Source organism: Camelus dromedarius, chromosome 15, assembly GCF_036321535.1.
Source record: "Camelus dromedarius isolate mCamDro1 chromosome 15, mCamDro1.pat, whole genome shotgun sequence".
In the NCBI taxonomy this organism is placed as follows: Eukaryota; Metazoa; Chordata; class Mammalia; order Artiodactyla; family Camelidae; genus Camelus; species Camelus dromedarius.
The window spans coordinates 10693629-10715925 of NC_087450.1; the positions used below are offsets into that span (position 1 = coordinate 10693629).

A 22297-nucleotide genomic window follows, 5' to 3' on the forward strand; every position below is an offset into this window, starting at 1 on the left:
AAACAACCAGAGACAGGTGCTAAAATTTATATCATACAGTAGACTATTTTATAGCCATTAAAAATCATATTCATAAAGTATGATTTAGGTCATAAGGAAATGATCATGATACATCATTAAGTGAAAAAACTTAGGTATAAAATTAGGTACAAAATGGTGTGATCCTGATTTTTTAAAACAGACACAGAGAGAAATGCCTGTGAGATAGGAAGGCTATTTCCCAAATGTTAGCAGCCATGTTCTCGGGGTTGTGGGTTTGCAGGTAATTGGTAGTCCTTTTTTATACTTTGTATAAATTCCACATCTCCTATGAAAAGACATTAATTTTATAATAAAGAGCATTAAATTTTATGTGAAAAAAGAGAAAATTCCACTGGCTTACTAATATTTAATGTAAAATAAATTCCCACTAAGATGAATACCAAGTTCCCTAGACTCTCCATGAAGCTTAGGGTCTGCCTTTATTAAATGAAAATGCTGGGTTCTAGTGGGGGACTGTTTGGGCGCCAGCCTCACCTTGGTAAAAGACTCAGGCATTGCAGAGAGAGGGCCGTGTCTCAGTCCCAGGGGATTCACAAGAGGATGGGGGAAGGGGAGGGCAGAGGTGCTGGCCCCATGACATTACCTGGAACTCTTCCCCACATGTTTTGGCTAAAACCACTAAAAACTATTCCCAGAAGAAAGCTAGAATAGCTCCTCCAAGTCCAACAAATCTTCAAAGCCCACCACACCCAGGCAGGCCTCCCTGATAACACCTCCTCTGCTTTCTTAGGACAGTGTGGCACCACTCCTCAGGTCCCCCATTATTTACTGTACTATAAAAATGTTTTACTTTATCAATAACAGCTACCATTTATTTCACAACACACACTAATGCTAAACACTTTATATTCATTAGTCTGTTCAACCTTCACAACAACCCTAGGACGAAGCCTCTATAAGTTGTATAGTTGAGCAAACTGATGCCCAGAGGGATCCAGTTACTCACTCAGAATCTTACAGACAGTAATGGCGGCACCAGGACTGAAACTTAGTTCAGTTATTTCAAAGACCATCATCTCAACCATGATGAAATGCTGAACTCCTTCATGATGTGCTTCTCAGAATCAGAGACTTTTGCTTCTGGGCAGACCCTGCCAACTATTCACACCTCCTCCTGACCACAGCCACTGAATATTGCCTTGGGAAACTCTCAGCCCACATCACATGCATTTCTCATACTGTCATTCAAGGTGTCCCACCCTTCCTGGCCACATGACTTCAGCTAAGCCAATCATGTTCATTCACTGGAGTCTCCAAAGGGTGATGTAGAGAGGCCCCCTGATTCTTGTAACTGGACTCTCCATCCTCAGAGCTGAACCTACTGACCTCATATTCTCCATAAAATTCCTGGTTTTGCTTGAGTTAGCCAGAGTTTGCTCAATTTAGTTTGCAACCTAACCCTACCTGAAAGTAAAAGTTCAAAAGTAAAAGACAAAAATTATCAACAAAATAAAAATTTAGCAAACCAAATTCAGCAACATGTGACCAAGTGGCATTTAACCAGGAGTGCAAGTTTGGGTTAACACAGAAACATCAATCAATGCAATACACCATATTAATAGAATAATGGATAAAAACCATATGATCATCTCAACAGAGGCAGAAAAAGCATTGGGAAAAAATCCAATACCCTTTTATTAACAAACCAGAAATATTAATAAACTGGAAAACCCACAGCTAGCATCATACTTAATGGTGAAAAACAAAACGCTTTTCTCCTAAGATCAGAAACACAACAAGGATGTCTGCTCTTGCCACTTCTATTCAACATTGCACTAGAGTCTCTACTCAGGGCAATTAAAAGAGAAAAAGAAATAAAACACAGACAGAAATAAAAGGAAGATTTTCCAGATTGGAGAACAAGAAGTAAAATTTTCTGTATTCACAGACGACATTATCTTATATATAGAAAATCCTAAAGAGTCTACAAAAAATTTTAAAAAATATGAGTTCAGCAAATTTGCAGGATACAAGGTCAATGTACTAAAATCCATTGTATTTCTACACACTTGCAATAAACAATCCAAAAATAAAATTAAGAAAACATTCCATATCAAAAAGTATAAAATACTTTAGAATAAATTTAACAACAATGCAAGACTCATATACTTAAAACTACAAAAATATCATTGAAAACAGTTAAAGAGGGCCTGAATAAATGGAAAGATGTCTGATGTTCATGAACGTACTACTGTTAATAAGGCAGGATTCCTCAAATTGATCTGTAGTATCCCTACCAAAAATTTCAGATGACTTTTTTGCAGAAATTGACAAGGTGAGCCTAAAAATATATATGGAAATGCCAAAAGAGACAAAAACAGACAAAATAGACTAAACCATCTTGAAAAAGAACGATCACACTTCCCAATTTCAAAACGTACTATACAGCTACAGTAATCTACAGTTACTGACATAAAAACATAAAAACCTGTGGCCTGGGCCGGCTGGGTCCCCAACCCCAACATCCCCACCCCACCACCGACCAGGTCCCAGCACCCAACCAGTACCACTACCGCCCGGGCCAGGCCACATCCCCCAGCCCCACTTCCCCAGCTCACCTCCGCCCCATCCCCCGTCACTGTCTCCCCACCCCCAGCCAGGCCTGGTCCCCAACTGGACCCCCAAGACCGGTCTGCTTTTCCTCACACGGAAGTTTCTGCCCCCACACTCTACCCCATTAAGTCCTAAACTACAGTCCCTGCAAACCAAGCTGACCCCTCATGCCTCACCCCAGGTCCCCCCCACCGTCCAGAGATGATCCCCTTCTCCCGGGATTACCCCCTACACCTCAGCCGGATCCCCCCAACTCCAGGCGCCCCTCACCCAGGGAGGGCCACCTCACTCCTCAGCTGGGTCACTTCCACTCCCAGCGGCCTCTCACCCCTCAGCCTATCCCCCGTCACCGCAGGATTCCCCCCTCACTCCCAGTGCACCCCTACCCAGGGATGACCCCCTCACCCTGCCAGGGGCAGGATGGTCTGGACCTGGTCACCATGGCGACAGCCGCCAGATGGGGATCTCATGCAGTGTGCGGGCACACAGCCCTGTGTCCTGTGTCTAAGGCTCCTGGGAGCAGCGCGAGGCGGGGGTGGGGGGGTGGGGGGGGCAGTTCCAATTCCCACCAGGGCGCCCTGCCTACCCAGGGCCTTATCTGAGCAAGCAGCTCAGGGTGGTCCTGGGCTGCACCCTGCTCACCAGTGGGCCTTGGGTGGTTTGATGGCCCGGATGGTGAACCGGACACCAAAGGCGGAGGCCCTGCGCACACGGACCTGCGAGGAGGAGGGTACGGCGATGCTGGGGATGGACAGCAGGCAGCGGCAGCGGCAGCGGTGGGGGCTAGGGGCGGCCCTGCTAAAGGCAATCAAGTTGCTCCCATCACCCCCATGGCCTGGCCTGGGGGAGGCCCTCTTCTGCTCCAGCATCATGGACCGCACTCCTCCCTGTCAGCCTCCTCCTGGGAGGCGGGCAGGGTGCGGTCAGTGGGGTTTGCAGTGGCCATGGTGGAATTGAGGCTGCCCCTTGAGAGCGCGGGGATTTGATCCCATTTCCCGCTGTCACTGTCACCGCCCCGGCACACTGACTGCACCATGCCCGCCTCCCAGGAGCAGACTGACCTGTAACTTGTGACCTGCGGACGTGGGGCAGCAGAGGCCGCCCCCAGGGCAGGACGCGGGGGAGATGGGAGCAAATCGACAGGCTCCCAGGGGCAGACCCCTCTCCCCGCTGCCGTCGATGCCGCCGCCCCCACACCCCGACAGCACCACGTCGCCTCCCAGAAGCAGGCTGGCCGCGAGTTGTGCACCCCCCGAACATAGGGGAGCACAGGCCACCCCAGTCCAGGCCGCGGGGGAATAGGGAACAAACCCAGGGGCTCACACGCGGAAGCACCCATCCCACCGCGGCGGCTCCGTGACCGCACCGCACCCGCCTGCCGGGAGCAGGCCCTGACCCGAGGGCCGGTCGGAGGTGCTCCGGGGCCGTCCGGCGCCCTCCCACCTCCCGGGGCTGCACCCGCTTTTCCAAACCTGGGTATAAGCGGCGACGACGAAGACGCGGGGTTCTAGAATTACTAATGTGGGGGCTGGGGGGGTGGGGCACCACGAGCCAGGGCGGCGGCCCGGACCCGCCTCAGGGTCCTACCGGGCCGCGAGGCCCGGGCCTCACCTCCGCAGCCCTCCCTGTGCGCCTCCCCAACGGTACAGCCCAGGCCTCACCCGCCGGCTCCCCGACCTGCGCGCCCGCACCAGCGCCCCGTTACCTGCTCGGAGACGGCAGCGGAGGCGACGGCACGCGGCGGCCCAGACCCCGGGCCGCGTTCCTCCTCCAGGAGCTGGTCCAGGAGCAACCGGCTTCGGCGGACGTCCGACACGCTCTGGGCGATTCCCGCGTCTGCGCAGCTGTGCGTCCGCGCGCATGCGCGCCACACTTCCTGCCTGCGCGTCCTTCCTCCCGCCCGCAGCAGGGTGCTTGGCAGTGGCTCCTGCTGTAAGGGAAGTAGGGACTATAGTAAATGCATTACATTTTATTTCTGTTATATGAAATGGAGTGGAATAATTACAAGTAAAATAACATTTGTTACATAAATGAATGTGATCAAGATATTCATTTGTATTAGAAAAACACACCACTCAGAATTTTTTTTTCGTATTTCAACATGATGTAGCATTTTACAAAATTTTGAAAAGAATTTTCTTAAAACGAGAATTGACTATCAGATCATTTAAATACTGTTTTTCAATGTGAAATTGAATTAATTTTTATAAAATTGTTTGTGAGATTGTATGAAAACTTAGCTTCCTAGTAGCTTTATAAAGAGTAGAAAGGATGAAGTATTTATACTTCTTTGGTGAGCTGAGTACATAGATTTTTGTATAGCCAATTTCATTTAGACTTTTTTACTTTAATTTTAGGATTTTGATGTAGTTTTAATATGTCACTTAACATGTACATGGCGTTTTGTTCTTCATTGGCTCTTTTGACTAGAGAAAAAAATTAAAATTTTATTCATTCATGGATTGATCCTAATTTGTCTGTAACGTTATTGTATCACAGATGTTTTCTAAACAGTGATATAGCCTAAAATCTATATTACAATAATTTTATAAAAATAATGTAAAGTGACAGACTGATTTCACACAATAGAAACAAACTTTAGTATCACACAGTTTTAAAAAGTGTCTTTTTAAGTGTACACTAAAATTGTATTTTATTTCTTTATAGTCAAACAAAAGATCTCTGAATGAAGATTCAGAGATTTCTTGGGTTTTGTCTAAATTTAAGTTGCCCTCTACTGTCAAAAACATGTACTGCTGACAAAGAGAAAATTTGACAAGTATGAAATCAAAATCTAGACAGTGAGCGATGGAAGAGAACCAGGAGCGGTAATGGCGCTCTGCCCTGGGGCAATTCAGTCTGTAATGTTCTATCAGTAAATAGATGCACTCTCATTTCAAGTTAAAAGTTACTTAAAATTATTTGTAAGTTTATAAACTGTTGCTTCATTGCTTCTTTTCTTTTTCCTTAGCTTTGGTTTTAAAACTGACATTTCACTTTGGTGTCATTTACATTTTACTATAATGATCTGAACGGTGCGTATTATGACTGTCAGGATAAAAGTTAAAACTACCCATACCCTGATATTTTTATTTCACTCTTGAGGAATATTGTTGAGAAGGCTTTTCCCCCATATTTTTCAAAATCAGGACATTTTAATTTTAACTAGGAATTATATGTACTTAAAATGAAAAATATTCATCATTACGCTGAAAGAATAAAGTTAAGTAATCAGTTGATACAGTGTGGGGGAAAAAATCAACCAGACTTAAAAATATCATGCAAACAAGTAAGTGGTTGCCTATTTAGTTCAGTCTTAAAGAAGGTATTTAAACATTAAGAAGACAGTTGTAAGCGTGCTCTGTGTGTTTAAGTGTAAGCTTGGTACAATCTTTCAATTAAACTCAGTGGACCCCCCCCAACCAATTTTTGCCATAAGAAATTCAGGCTAGTCAATAATGGTAAGTTGTATTTTATAATGTCCTACAAAGCTGTGAAACTTGAGGTTAGTGACAGATGTAAGTTAACAATTTTCGAAATGGTTACTGACATGTTTTATTAAAGCACTGGATGGTACATTTTAATAAGATAATATTTTGATTGAATTTTAACTTTTTGTAATAAAATCAAAAATTCAAAGTGAAATTAAAGAGCCACTGATGTAACTAAGGGATAGGAAAGCTCACAAGTTGTCAAGTGTCCAGCACGTGTAACAGGTCTTGGCTAACTAGCTCCATGAAATACTTGGTCTATATTTCAAGCAAGAACAAACTAGAAATATAAATAATAAGTACACTATTTGGAAACAAATTGCATAGGTAATATTAATCCTAAATCCCATAAAGATGTGCCCACATTTAAAAAAAAAGATCTAATGCTATGGTATCCTAAATGACCAACTAAACAATGCTTCTCTTTCTGTTGCTTTTTAGAATCAACTCTTCTCTTCTGAATTCACTTTAAGATAGTCTAATTTCTAATTAATCTAATCTAATTAATAATAGATCCTTGTTTTCTGGTGTAAGTACCATTCATTATTACAAGTCAGTTTAAGAAAAGTTTAAATCAAGGGGTTTGATACCCTCTGGCCAATGATGAGCTCAGGTAGGCCCATGGAATTCTTTCTTCTAACAAAAGGAATTTTGAACTAAATGTTACAAGATAGAAAAAAAATTGGGTCCCTGAAGAGATTACTTTTTATTTCCTATTACATGGAACCTGGGATCCACTCTTATTACTGTCCTTTTTTGGGGGGCTGGTTGTCCAACTGTCTCCTAGTTTCTGTGGGCTGCCCAATGTGCTGATAAATTCTGTTTCTCTGTAAGCTAGCCAGTCATTTGCTTTTGTTGGCTGCCAAATAAATCTAATTGACACAATGCATGCCTTTCTCAGTGATCAGCTCATAGACTCATAGGTGATATTTACAGGAAGCTCACAGACTTCAGTTCATGACAGGGAAGCTTGGCTGAGTAAGGGCCGTGGCTGAAACCACAGGGTGTGTGTGCTCATTTCTCTTCCTTAGAACTAATACTGAGCACATTGTTTGGATACAAAAATAAAAATGATGTGTGTAATGGAGATAAAGCCATTTTAGAAAATGAAGTGTTACGACAAATTGATTTATTTGTAGTATATGTGGGAGTCTAATGTTCTACAGATTAGTGCAAGAAATGCCTTCCCTAAAGGGAGTGAAATCGAGTGTGTTTAAATAGGGGAGAGAGCATGCCTAGATTCTGCATGTTTATGTATCTGCAAAAATAAACTATCTTTTTACACCTTGATAAGATGTACAATGAAACCCTTCTCTTCTTCTTATGAGAATTGTTACAGATAGAAGAAAGTATGAATTGTGGAAAGTTGCCTTTCTTTAATACATCAATAGTAACAAAATATGTCACAATCACTTAATAAAGGGATTATGGTAAACTTTCTACATTCCTGGGAATCAGCAGAAAAATCTCAAGGGACAGATCTTAAATCTTCTTCCTCAGTGTTAACCTGGACCACAGCTCAGGAAACATCTCTGAGGGTGCAAGACTGTTATTAGAAGCATGTTTAGGAATCTCTGTTTTTCAAAAACCACTTCTGCAGAAAACAACCAGGTAGTTACCAGGCATTTCTGGAAACCATATGTAACTGAGGAGATTCAACTCATTAGAAATATGATAAATTATAAATGGTAAAGGCTGAAAGGGGCAAGTTGTGGGGGAAATATAAATTAAAAATGGATGCTACAAAAATGAGAAACTCATAACTGGAAAGGAGATAACTGCCATGAATTACAAAAAGAATAAACACAAAATTGTAAAAGAAGACATCTAAATCATTAATAATGGGAAAGGAAAGCAAGGAAAGCCACTGTGGAAAACAGTATGGAGATTCCTCAAAAGACTAGGAACAGACTTACCATATGACCCAGGAATCCCGCTCCTGGGCATGTATCCAGAAGGAACCCTACTTCAAAATGACACCTGCACCCCAATGTTCATAGCAGCACTATTTACAATGGCCAAAACATGGAAACAGCCTAAATGTCCATCAACGGATGACTGGATAAAGAAGAAGTGGTATATTTATACAATGGAATACTATTCAGCCACAAAAACTGACAACATAACGCCATTTGCAGCAACATGGATGTTCCCGGAAAATGTCACTCTAAGTGAAGTAAGCCAGAAAGAGAGAGAAAAATACCACATGAAATCACTCTTATGTGGAATCTAAAAAAAAAACAAAAACAAAAACAAAACATAAATACAAAACAGAAACAGACTCATAGACATAGAATCCAAACTTGTGGTTGCCAAGGGGGCGGGGGGTAGGAAGGGTCAGACTGGGATTTTAAAAATGCAGAATAGATAAACAAGATTATACTGTATGGCACAGGGGAAAATATACAAGATCTTGTGGTAGCTCATAGCAAAAAAAAAGTGACAATGAATATATACATCTTCACATATAACTGAAAAATTGTGGTCTACACTAGAATTTGACACAACATTGTAAAATAACTATTATCATTAAAAAAACGCAAAAAAAAAAGAAGAAAACAACAGATGTGAGCAACACTTCAGACAAAATTAGCAGAAGGAAGGAAATAAAAAAGGTTAAAGTAGAAATAAATGATATCGGGAACAGACAGAACAATAGAAAAAAATATAAAACTAAGAGTTGGTTCTTTTAAAAGATAAACCAAATTGACAAACATTTAGCTAGACTAATTTTAAAAAGACACAAATCAATTAAATTTTACTTTTAAAAATAATTTATTTTTTTTAAATGGAGGTCTGGGGATGGAAACCAGGACACCGTGCGTGCTAAGCATGCACTCTGCCACTGAGCTATTACCTGCCCTCCAGATCAATAAAGTTTTAAATGAAAGAGGAGACACTACAATTGATAACACAGGAATATAAATAATCACAAGAGACTATTATGAAAAACTGTACGGCAACAAACTGAACAACCGAGATAAAATGGGTCAATTTCTAGAAACATACAACATATAAAGAGTGAATCCCAGAGAAATAGAAAATTTGAACAATTACGAGTAAGGAGATTGAATCAGTAATTAGTAACCGCCCAACATAGAGAATCTCAGGATGAGATTGCTTCACTGGTGAATTCTACTAATCCTTGTTAAACTCTTTCAAAAACTCAGAGTGGAGTCAACACCCCTAAACTCATTTCACAAGGCCTCATTGGCCTAATACCATGGCCAGATGTGGACACTACAAAAAAGGAAAACAACAAGCCAATATCCTTGATGAATGTGGACGTAAAAATTCTTAAATGCTAGCAGACCGAATTCAGCAGCAAATTAAAAGAACCGTACACCATCATTAAATAGAATTTATCCGTGGGATGCAAGAATGTTTCAATATATGCAAATTAATAAATGATAAATCACATCAACAGAATAAAAATACAATTCATATGATCATCTCAATAGATGCAGAAGTATTTGACAAAACTGAGTATCTATGATAATAATGCTCAACAAATTAGGTATAGAAGGAAAGTATCTGGGTGTAGCTGGGGGGAAATCCTCACTTACAATTCAAAATAATAAGTTTGTACCCACACAAATTTGGGGGCAGAGTGTGTACCATGTGAGTGGGTGAAAAATTCCAAGACAAAAATGTAAGTTAAAGTTGTCCAAGTCAGTACAGCACTCCTGGAAACCTGGCCAAACTAAACGTAAACTCTCTCTGGGGAAAGTAGCTTAATCCTAGGAATCTAATCATTCCTAGAGCTACACCTCCAAGCACCATGAGGGTACGAAGTCACTGAACACACAAATAAACAAGCCGCCATAAACTATCCAAACCTGCAAAGATGACTGATATTGGAATGCTGTTACAGTATATAAAATTAGTATATTTCATTTATTTTTAAAAACAGCAAAGGGGATTTAAAGTATAGAGAAGGAACAAGAGAGCAGATTCACCACAAAGTAACTACTAGATTAGCATCTGATTTCTCAACAGCAACAATGAAAGCCAGAGACAAAAAATACTATCTTCAACAGAATAAGAGACAATAACTCAACTTTAGCCAGTGAAATGATTCTTAAAAAATGAGAGTGAAATAAAGACATTTTCAAACAAATAAAACTGAAGGAGTTTGCTATTACTAGATCCTGTATTTGTGACCTGTTTCTGGATAAGAAATGGCTACAAACTCAGTGGCTGAAAAGAAAACATGTGTTGTCTCACGGTTTCTATGGATCAGGAGTCTGGGTACAGGTTAGCTGGGTCCTCTGCTCAGGATCTCACCAGGCTGAAATCCAGGTGTCGTTCAGGGCTGCAATCTCACCTGGGCTCCTAGTCCTCTTCCAAGCTCACTGGTTATTGACAAAATTCTGCTCCTTGCAACCGCAGAAATGAAGCCTCAACTGCTAGAGGCCCCGTGGCTGCTCCACAATGGGGCAGTGTGCTTCTTCAAGGTGAACAGGAGACTCTCCGACTTCTGAGAAAGCCTGAACCCTTTTAAAGGGCTCACCTGATTAGGTCCGGTCCACCCGAAATACCCTTCCCTTTGATTAACTCAAAGCCAATTGGTTTCTTGAGTCTTTACCTGGTCAACCTATCTAAAATTTCAACCCCAGCCCCTCATCACGGCACTCCCTCTTTCCTTTCTTGCTTCTTTTGTGTCCATAGCACTCACGCCTATGGAATTTTATGACATATTTGTGTTTATTATGTCTCTCACTCCGCTAGAATGTACACCCCTTGACTTCATGGATACTTGTCTATTTTATCCATCACTGTAGGACAGTAACATATAGAACAATGTCTTGATCAGCTGACACGCCACAAACACATATATACATTTATTTATTTATTTAAAGAATTGTTGGATATTTTATTGTGGGTCAAGAGCACAGATTCATCTTTTTGTTACAACTGCTGCTTTTTTAAAATTACAGAAGTATAGTCAATTACAATGTGTCAATTTCTGGTGTACAGCATAATGTCCCAATCATGTATATATATTTGTTTTCATGTTTTTTTCCATTAAAGGTTATTACAAGATATTGAATATAGTTCCCTGTGCTATACAGAAGAAATTTGTTTGTTACCCATTTTTATATATAGTGGTTATCATTTGCAAATCTCAAACTCCCAAATTTATCCCTTCCCACCCCCTTCCTCCCACGTCCGTAACCCTAAGCTTGTTTAATATGTCTTCGAGTCTGTTTCTGTTATGTAGATGAGTTCATTAGTGTCCCCTTTTTTCTTTTTTTTAGATTCCACATATGAGTGATATCATATGGTATTCTTCTTTCTCTTTCTGGCTTACTTCACTTAGAATGATGATCTCCAGGTTCATCCATGTTGCTGCAAATGGCTTATTGATTTAATGAATAAATTAATGAATGACACAAACCTTGGAAAGCTTTGAGGAACTCAAATACAGAAAAATGTAACTGAAAGAGGTGAAGAAAACTGTAGTAGACATGAAAAAATATTGTTCATTCACACACACACACACACACACACACACACACACACACACAGCCAAATGGTTCTGGCTCTCACTACATCAGCAAACCCCTTTACCAGATACATAACATAATCGCAGGAGTGAACTGCCATCATGTTCAGGAGTCTCTGCACACTCAGGAGGAGATTATGGAGAATGTGCACACAAGGGGGTGGGGACCCTGGGAGCCACCTAGAAGTCTGTCTACCACGAATCCTCATCAAAGGAACTTCTAAAGCATATACTTCAAGATAGAAGGAAAATAATCCCAGCTGTAAGATCTGAGACACAAAAAAGAAGAGCGAGCAGAGGAAATATGAAACACATGGGTCAGTCGACACAAATATCAGCTACTGAGAATAACAAAATACCTGATTTGTGAAATTAATGAAATAGTAAAATTAAACTACTGGGTTACAAAAGTATACAAATTCAAAGGGAATGATTAATGTTGAAGAATTCTAAGATCTATGTATTGTTTAAAAGAAAAATAAAGATACTGATTAAAGATACTGTTTAAATTAAACACACATACAATAAAGAACAGAAATAGACTGTATACTTTCAAAACAAGAGGGAAGTTTAAAATGGAAAAATTACTGCACTGCACCGTAAGATGCTCCTAACCAGCCTTCTCTCCTTCACTCAGGGTCAGACTTGTCTCACAGTCTGGTGGGTCTCCCAGCTTCTTCCCCATTTTCCCTCACAGCTATTTCCCCTGTCAAGTTTCTTGTACATATTTCATCCTCAATTAATTGACATTTGCTTCTCATATGATGTCCCTGGATGAACACAGACCCCCAATTCATTTTATAAAATGAATATATCCATGACAGCAAAACCAGACAATGGCAATATAAGTAAGGGAAAGGGCAGTAAAGGCCAGTCTCATTTATGAACGCAGTAAAAAGTTCCAAACCAAAACACGAGGATACTAAATTTAGCAATGTATATGAAAGTAATACTCTGACCAAGTTGGTTTAAAAGCAAGTTTGGCTTAATACTAGAAAACCAATTAAGGTCTGGGAAAAGAAACAAGATTCATAATAATTGAAAGGGAAGAAAGAAATCTGTTATTATCCCTAGATGGTGTGATGTTCTATGTGGAAAAACCAAAAGAATCTACAGACAACTTATTAGAATTAGATAACTTTATTAAAGTTGTTTTATATATGATTAATACATGAATTTTAAAATACCACTTGCAATAGCATAAAAAGCAAGGTGCCTGGAATTATAGTAAGACTTATGCACGATCTTTATGGATAAAGTTATTCAAAATTTTATGAAGATATTAGTCAGATTTAAATAGATATAAGTACACCTTGTTCATGTTTAGGGCAACTCATTATCATAAAAACGTCAATCCTGCCAAGCAGATGTAGCAAAATCCCTAAAGGATATGTTTCTGTGAAATTTGAAAAGCTGATTCCAAAATTTATGTTGATGAGGGGAAGGGTACAGCTCAGTGGCAGAAAGCATGCTTAGCATGCACGACATCCTAGGTTCAATCCCCAGCACCACCATTAAAACAAAACAAAGCAAAACAAAAACCTGTTGATGAACAAAGACCCCAGAAAAGAAGCAGTGGGCTCTCACTCTGAGAATTCACCTGTCTTATCACATGACTCAACATCCAGGAGCAGCTGGTTTGATAGAAAGATGGAACCATTACCGGGGCAGTTACCGTTCCAGCTGGGAGACAACATCCTGTGCAGCTGGGGTGCTGTCCTGCAGCCGTGTGGTATATGCCTTCGTCCAGAGGACACTATGTGGTGCTGCCTCCCCCAAAGCCAGGAACCCTAATAGACCACCGGAAGGACCTTTACTCCCCCGTCACCACAACACGGGGCTCCGTAGGTTTGGAGATCCTAGTGCCCAAGAGATGAACACTTCCATCTGACAACTGGCTATGAAGTAGAAGCTGGAGCTGTCCCCAGGCTAAGCTGAGCTCTCATGTGTGGAGCCAACAGGAAGAGGAAGTGGCGATTACACTGAACAAGGTGATTGATTGTTCCTTGGAACTGACAAGCAGAAGGCAAAATCCGAGTGAGGGCTGGGAGTCATGGGGAAAGTGGCGAGTCAGGGCAGGGGTCACAGAGGTCAGTCCATCTTGTCTAGATCTGTTAGTCAGGCTGAAGTATCCCAGAGGCTTTGGGCCACGTGAAGATCTCGAGCAGCTTTAGGGGCAAGAGCTATCACACCGGAACTGCTAAAATGTTTTCCAGAAATGCCATCTAGCTCCTTTGCCAAGCTCAGGTAGAGCACTGGGACTGCACCCTGTTTGCTGTTCTGCGGAGACACGGGGGTGGGGGAGGAGGAGGAGGAATAAAAGCCAGGCAGGTTGTTGCCTGAAGGGACACACTGCGCAGCAGACCCCCTGCCCCAACCCCTTCAGGCAGAGCCAGCTCCTCCCCACCCACCTTGAAGAAGAAGCTGAGGAGCCAGAAGATGAAACGATATAACCAAGAGAAATTCTTCATGATCTCCGTGTACACAACGCCAGGGTCCCCAGAGTTCACAGTCACACCTGAGAGAGGGAGAGACAACCGTAGTGGAAAGCACAGTGAGAGGAGGAAAGGGTTAAACATGGCTCTAGGATGTGCAAAGAGGGGAGGGCCCTACCAGCCCTGCCCGGTGGAGGTGACCAGACACTCGAGGTGGTGCCGGAAGTCAGGGATCTGTAACTCACATGAATGGCGATATCCGAGCCAGGAAGCAGACTCAAGTATTTTAAAGTGCGGGGTGAACTTTGGGGGGAACACGATGGATGGTGTTGGTACTGGAAAACACTGGGAGGAGAGGGAGTTGTGGGTGATGAGAGTTGGAAAAAGGGTTGAAGGGGAGACGTGAAGATGGGGTTGAGAGAAATACAGGGCGTACAGATGACAAAGGGTGGAGGTTAACAGCTGGCTCGGGGGACACTGGGAATATTTCATGGTCAGAACATACTGGGATGAGATGTGAAGTACTGGGAGGAAGCCCTGGGAGTGGAGGAGCAGGGGCTGCCAGAGGCAATTACCTGTCCCTTGAAGTCTCTGGGCAAGCTTCCCAGTGAATGAGGCCAAAAGCAGTTTGCTGCAGTCATAGTTCTGGTTGAAGGTCAAAGGTCTACCAGCCCCTGTCAGGTGCTCCTCGTCAATGTACCCTTTCTCTTGCCGGAAGGAAGACACGTTGACCACTCGGGCTGCCCCCGCCCGTTGTAGGGCCCCTGGGAGGAGAAAGGGCCACACACTCTCAGGGCAAGGCCGGGAGTTTGCGCCCACGCCCGCCCGCCCCCCGGCCTGCTTCTCCATGAGCCCCCGGGGGAGCGCGGCCCCCCGCGCAGACGCCCAGGTGAGGCGCGGGGGAGCTGGGTGTGACCGAGGCTGCGTTTCCGTTCCAGCTGCTTCCCTCACGCTTTTCCTCTTGCTTTATTTTACTTTGTCTTTTGTTTTGTTTGGGGGTTTTGTTTTTTGTGGGGTTTTTTTTTCTTGTTGTTGCTCTTTTGTCTAAAATAAAAGTGGGGTTTTGCCTTACTTTTCTTCCACTTGCCAGCTGGAGGTAAATGTAATTGACCCTGGTTCGTATTTTTATCTCACTGAGGGCTAAGATGGGGAAGGAGAGACAGGAAACGCTGTGAAAGCTGTCTTTCACACGTTGATACATTCAGTCACTTACTTACTCACCGCAGGACTATCCATTAGGCCGCTGGACTATGGCAGACACAAGCTACCTGCTAAGGACACATGGGTGCTAAGTTTAGGGGAAAAGAAATGTATGCAGAGATACTTGGAAAAGTGAGGCTTTAAAAATTTTTTTTAAACTACCTTCAAAAAAAAGGGCAAGTATAATTATTATTAAGAGAACAAGTTAAATCATAAAAAAAGAAAAAGAAAAAGAATACCTAACTCTACTTTTAAAAAAAAGTCTGGATTATATAAAGTATGAAAATAATAGCTGTCACGTATGAGTTTGCTTGTTGTTTCAAAATGCTAAAACGATCTTGAGCCTACATTTAAAGGAAGAATCACAAATGAAAAGTTGAGCACGAGGTATCTAGCCAAAACTTGTTGGAGAGAAAATTATTCTTAAAGAGGACAATGAACCCCAAACTTGCAGACACGGTGACATAAAGGCCAAAGGGGCTCACGGCCGAGCTGGAGGCTGATCTTCATGCAGCAGCGTCAGTGCAGGAACAGAGACGGGCACAGGGGCGAAGGGAGCCCTGGAAATGGGGGCAGCTGGGGAGGCAGAGGGGTCAGGGCAGAGCCCACAGCACAAGCGGTTTCTGTGCTGAGTGTTGGCAGCTGAGCTAAAGCTACTCTACCTTAAAGGGATGGGAAAGGATATTCCAGATAAAGGAAAAGAGATGTGCAAAAGCGCAGCCAGAATTAAAAAAGTGTGGTCCAAGAGATACAGATTGGCAGGCGGGTGACAAGAGTGTAGGTTTGGGAAAGGCAACAGTGAGGCTCAGTCTGCAGAGGGACTTGTAAGTGGAGAGAAGCAGCTTAGTTTTTATATCTATAAAGCGTAGACTACCTTCAAAGGACCTGAAGCAAGACAGTGGTATGATGAACGGTGATTTAGCGGCAGAAGGGAAGACAGGAGAGAATTCAGTTTAACGAACTATTACTAAGCAAGGCACAGACTGGCTGTTGTAGCATATTACGCTTTTTGGAAAGGGGAAAAAAACATTTACACTTGCAAATGCATAGAGTTCGACCCTGCTCTTTCTGCACTTTCCAGGTGGGGTTACTTTAATTGCCCGCTAAAGGGAACATGAGACCCTGGCACCAGCAGCTGCCCCCCAGGAGGGGGATGGGGAGCTGCTTTTCAAGGAGAGAAGGAGATTTTTTTTTTCTTTAGTTTCTTCCTTCTTTTTTTTTTTTTTTTCTGTATATCCTTTTGTATACTTTCATGCTTTCGATTTTGTACTTTGGACCTGTATTACCTGGCCAAAAATTAATTTGCTTTTTAAGAGGTCATTAGACCATCTAATAGTTAGGGAGGATGTGCCTGCCACCCACCCCGACCTCCCAAGGAAGAACGTCCTTAATCCTAGCAGCCTAGTGAACTCAGAAAGCTTTTGTTGAGATGAGTGACTCCTGGTCAGGCTAGTACTCAACCTGGGGGACGGGGAGGCGGCCTGCATAGATCTTACACCTTCTTGCTGCTTGTATTTGGGGCTGACTGATTCCATTACCAGCCTCCTAATCCTGGCTGGTGCCAAGTGGGTTCCCCTGCTGTGTCCAGCAAAAGTGTACTGGGGCATCGTTCAGCAAGCATCTGGGGACCACAGGACGCGGTAAGCCACGGAAATGCCAGAGGAATGAAGACACAGGGGCAGCACAGAAGATAAGCACCCAACCTTCCTTACCTTGGAGCAGATTTGTGAGCAGAAAGGGTCCAGTGTAGCTGGTGGCAAAGGTGACATCGAGGCCCTCTGGGGTACGTGTTGTGGGCAATCCTGGGAGGAGATGAAAACGTAGGTGGTGGGTGGTGGAATGACAACCTTGAGGGAGATGATGTCTGGGGAGGATGTATGGGGGTTCAGTAGAAAAGCCACAGGAGCATGTATGTGCCAAGATCAGGGCAGTGAAGTGTGAAGCTACAACTTAAGGTAGGCTTTTTAGGACAGTGTCCAAATGAAGAGTGTTTGCACAGGATATACAGGTTAGGCTTGGAAGTGCCTGTTCCGGGGTCCCTGAGCCAGAAAGGAGGCTCCTGAAATGCATTTAGGGGAAGTAAGTCAAGACACACACCGCAGACTGCAGCATTGTTAACCAGTAGGTGTATCTCCGGATGCTCATGCAGAAGCCACTGAGCAAAGCTCCGGATGGAGGCCATCGAGCTCACGTCCACCTCACCAAGCAGGAGCTGGTTGCTCTGTGAGGCTGCTCGTATCTGGGCCAGGGCTTGCTGTCCACGCTCATGGCTGCAGCAGGCCAGGATCATATGCACCCCGCAGTGGGCCAGCTCCTGGGACACGCTCTTCCCGATGCCTGTGGGAGGGCAGCTTCAGAGAAGGCTGGTCCAGGGAGTGCGGAGAGGGCAGCGGAGCAAGGGGAGAGACAAGGGTCTGAGAGTGGGTGCTGATCCTCCTCTCTGCCCCCCCGTTGGGGCTGTTGGAGGCTGTGGCCCATGTGAGGTGACAGGGCAGGATGAGCACTCACCGCTGTTGGCCCCAGTCACCACTGCCGTCTTCCCGGTCAGGTCTGTGGAGCAGTGCTGGAGGTCCCAGAGATAACACCAGATACACACACTTAGTCTAAGCAGGAGGACCACCGTGAGGAGGACGGAGCCGGGACCCCAGACTGGGGTGCTGAGTAGAAACCACAGTGACATAGCAGAGAATGCTGGCCTGTCAGTGGAAGTGTTGCCCACATAGAGGGTGGGGAGGGACTAGCCAAAGCTAAATAGGGACTAAGCAAGAGGTTGGTGTGGAGCAGACACAAAATTTAAGGAGGCATTCCCTCTTGGATGTGTTGAAGCTCCCGTTTGAACCTGAGAGTGAGTTCCTCCTTTAATTGTTTTTCCAAGTGACCTGGTTGCCTCACTCCAATGCTGGCCCATGTCTAAGATCAAGAGAGCCAGGACTACCCTGAGCCCTGCATAGGCTCAGATTTGTCTCCACATAAAACTTGGATTTGTGCTCTAAGGTGAACTGACAGAGACCCAGGGACTGGAAATCAAATTCCTCATGTCTTGAATCACTCTGTGCGTAAGCAGGGCCATCCCTTCCTCCCCTACTGGAATGAGACTCGATGAATTCTCCAAACTGAGGCAGACCCCGACTCGCAACTCTTACGTCTGCTCCTTTGTGGACAGACAGATGGCTCTCCAGACTGCCTCTGCTGGGGAGTCACCTTGGCCCTAAAGCGGGGTCTCCTAAGGGTGGTAATGCACTTATTCCCGGAGTCAGCGTTCTATCTTCTAGGCCTGCAGGACAACTGCTCCTCTCCAGTTCCGCGAGAACACACACTTGGAAGAAACTGACGGACACGGGGCCAATTCTTAAAGCAACTCAGGTGTTTATTTCTGGCAGGCAGACAGAAGGCAGGCGGATTCCCACTGCCTGAGGTTCAGGGCCCAGGATGGGGCGGGTGCTTGGAGGGGAGTGATGATATTTGGGGACCTGACTTTTTTGTTAGTTGTGCCACCATCACCTGGGGATCTAGGGCACCCGTGTGGATGGGACGAGAGGTGCTGCCCTCTTTGTCCTCCTTTTGAGCTTCAGCACAGCTAAGCAGCTCCTGGGTGGTGGGTTCCACGTGCTCACACCAGGAGCCATCTTCGGCGCTTTCGGCAGCAACGTGGGCTTCCTCACCACCTGGGACTTGGCCTTGAGGACTCCAGGCGCAGGGTGAGGCCCTTTCTGAAGATCCTGGCTCTCCGGATCCTTGGGGTCCAGGCCCTGCGGGAGTACGCGGGTGCGGCCCGCCCACAGCTCACCCAGCACCTCGGCCTCCCCCTCCCAGCCGCTGGGCCACTTGGCACCTGGCCATAGTTTGGATCTGGGGCTGCGGGCCACGGGGGGATGGGGGGTGGGGTGGGGGTGGGGCACAGGTGCGTGGCGAGAAAGCAGAGGCCGGGACTGGGGAAGGGCGGCTTCGAACAGAAGCCTGGCGACGGTAGGCCTAGGTTTAAAGTAGGGAATTGGAGGCTGGGGCTGGGACGCAACTCTCAGATGGGAACCCCAGGCGGGAAAGGGAAACAAACTGACGGCAAGACGCGGGCACAGGAGACAGAGGAACTAAGGTTGGAGCAGCCCAGAGAGGCGCTGAAGAGAACAGAGACGCGGTGGGGGCGGGAGGTGGGAAGGAGCTGGGGGCGGGGCTTACTTTGCCTTGGCTCGTCTTCCTTTCCACCAAGCAGGGCTCGCACCGCACGGGCACGGCTCCCGGAGCCCAGGTGTCAATCAGGGAAGGTGAGGGTTCCTCGTCCTCCGCCCACGTGGGGTCCTCTGCCAGGTGGGGTTCTCCCTCATCCTGGGGCACAAATCTCATCTGGACCACATGGAGTATGGTCTCCCGTGCCCTGTTCACTGCGTACGGAATGCACTGCGGAGGCGAGAGAGGGTCTCAGTCCAGCAGGCAGGGGTCAGGGAGAGAGGAGATGGGTCTGGAGGACGCGGATCCAGCCCCACCTGCCGTTCCAGGTAGGATTTGCAGGCGGCATCCATGACACGGTCCACCAGCTCCTCCACGATGTCGCCCACCACCTCCTCACCCTCCTCGCGAGCTCTCAGCTTTGCCACCTCCGCCTCAGTGAGCCCAGGCACGACTTCTGCCTGCGACACCGGAACCGCAGGCAACAGCGCCTTTTCCGCTTTGGATCCGGGGTCACTCTGTCGTCGGGGTAGGGCCTGCCTCTCCTGCCTCTGTGGGAAAGGAACAAGCAAATCAGGGCGAGAAACCAAAGAGTGGAGAAGGAGGAAGCTTCCTCAAGTTGTCTAATAGGAAGGAAAAACCTTCTGAAAGGGACAATTTACTAAGAGCCTACTATGGGACACACGCTTTTTGGATGTGTGACCTAGCTAATTCAATTTTCCTAACAGCTCACTAAGCCCATTTTACAGACAAAGAAACTGAAATTCGACAGAAGTTAACCTACGTTTGCTTGAGATAATCTCTGGGTGAGAGAGAACTACCTAAGCATAAAAGTCATGTAAGAAATAACAAAGAAATGGGTAGAAAATTGTATTCATACAGGTCAAATATTCCTTTACTTACTTTTTTAAAAATTCCTATTTACAAGCTGGTAATAGTAATTACCATTTACTGCCACTTAAAGCCTATCAGTCACATACATGGATTCAATTGCTACACTTTTTAGAGTATGTACTAAAATACTAGAGTATTTTATCCCCATTTACAGAATTTTCCCGGGACCAGAGAGCAAGGAAGTAGTGCAGTCGTAATTCATACGCAGGCAGGTCTGACTCCAGAGCTTAACTTTATCCTGCTTCCTAAACAAACAAAAAAGTTTCCAACAAATACTGAAAAGGATAAATATCCCCGAAATACACTAAAAATGCACATAAAATTTTTTAAAAATCGTAAGACCCCCAAGAATAATAAGCAAAGGACATATTTCAGAAAAGTGGAACTGTGGATGACAACATTTGAAAAGATGTGCAACTTCCAAAAATATCAATTCGTTTTATAGATATACCAAAAAGCATATTCTGAAGTGAAAATAAAAATATATTCTCTAAAATATTTCCTGTAATGTCATTTATAATAGCAGAATATTGAAAACATAGGTCTAAGAAAAAGAGAACGGATGGCTAATTGTGTGCAAGGTATGTGACGGAACATTATCCCATGATTGGAGGTAACCTTTAGGAAGAATTTACAATAGCATAGGAAAATACTTACGATACGTTAAATGAAAGAAACAGGGTATAAAATTACGTCAGGTATGATCTCAGAGACGTAAATCAATAGGTGTTGAGAAAAGGAAAAACCCAAAATTTTAACAGTGGGAAAAAAATAACTGTAATGATGGATATGCTTCTTTCCTACACCCCTCTCCATTTTATAAGGTTTCTACAATGATTTTGTATCCTTTTATAATCAAGAAAAATCCACTGAGAAGGAAAAACAAAAAAACTAGTCCCCCCAAAATCCATTAACGACCCAGGAATTTACTAGCAGATTCTTAGGCGCCTTCTCACTTCCCCACAACAGTTTCCCTGAACCTAAGTCCTTCCAAAAAGTCACCTCCCAACAAAATCTTCCCAAACCTTTGCCTCCCCACCCCTAGCCTTATTGCCTCATACATGGTGTTCGCCCAAATCATTCTCCTTCAACTTGTGTTCCCTAAACCTCACACTGAACTCAAAACTCCTTAAGCCTCACTGCCCCTCTGCTAGTGAGAGCAGCGCTGGTGGCAAGCCTAGGGAACGGCCCACAACTCAGTCCTGGCTTGGCCAGAGCAGGGCAGGTAGGTCTGGGAGAAGAGAATCGGTTAGCCTTCCCTTCCCAGCCTCTCATGTGGCACCCGTGATACGGACTGTGCCTAGACGTGGCCTGACCACAGGAGGCAGAAACAGTGTTGCACAAATGCTCTTCAAACCTGTTTCTTACTTTAAACTGTCTTGACTTTTAAACAATTTGACTTTCAAGGGTAGCCTCATTGTTATTTAGTCCATTTTTTCCTCCTGAAATCTCAAAATGGCTCATTCATCTAGCAACACCTCTCCCTAGGGCCTGACCAATTCTGGTTATTCCATTTAAGTTGGTAACTCAATGTAAGAGACTTATTACACGCATTAGCAGTTCCCAAAGTCACTTCTTGTTCTTGGGCTCTGCACCGCCCACTGAAACCCTTTCCCCCAACTTCCCAGAGTGACCGTGCGTCTGTGTGGGCGCGGCGCAGGTGGAGTTTTCCGCGCCAGCTCACACACGCGGCTTCCCTGACCATCCTGAGCGCCCGCGTGGTGGGCGGGCGCCGGGTGGCTCCGAGCTGGCCGACGGATCGGGACGCGGATCTGAACGGGCTGTCCCCGCTCTGGCGCACCCTCCGCTGAGCTTAGGCTCACCGAGCCTTTGTCCGCCATCGCCACAGCCGCAGCTCAGACCCCGCAGCTGCAGGGCTTCCTACTCCCTCCGCGGCCGCCCCGGTCTAACGGCCGCCCCGTCTAACGGTCGCCCCGGCAGCCGCGCCGCGAGCCGCACTTCCGGGTTGCTGGCCCCACCCAGCGGCCGTGCGTGCGTGCGTGCGTCGT

The 22297-nt window shown here is 45.0% G+C and overlaps 2 protein-coding genes across 2 annotated transcripts; both read right to left on the minus strand.

Annotated features, from left to right (window-relative positions):
- Positions 1-13501: 13501 nt before the first annotated feature.
- LOC135323008 (retinol dehydrogenase 12-like) lies at positions 13502-17910 on the minus strand. The gene is made up of 6 exons (XM_064494250.1): positions 17739-17910; positions 17328-17567; positions 16943-17173; positions 14606-14794; positions 14007-14113; positions 13502-13875 (listed from the first exon to the last, which is right to left on the minus strand). The coding sequence occupies exons 1-6, from the start codon at positions 17908-17910 to the stop codon at positions 13714-13716; spliced, it is 1101 nt and encodes a 366-aa protein (XP_064350320.1). The 3' UTR covers positions 13502-13713.
- A 666-nt stretch (positions 17911-18576) lies between these two features.
- On the minus strand, positions 18577-22259 carry LOC135323050 (uncharacterized protein C2orf81 homolog). Its single transcript, XM_064494390.1, has 4 exons — positions 22112-22259; positions 19712-19945; positions 19407-19625; positions 18577-18979 (listed from the first exon to the last, which is right to left on the minus strand). The coding sequence occupies exons 1-4, from the start codon at positions 22127-22129 to the stop codon at positions 18740-18742; spliced, it is 711 nt and encodes a 236-aa protein (XP_064350460.1). The 5' UTR covers positions 22130-22259; the 3' UTR covers positions 18577-18739.
- Positions 22260-22297: the final 38 nt, after the last annotated feature.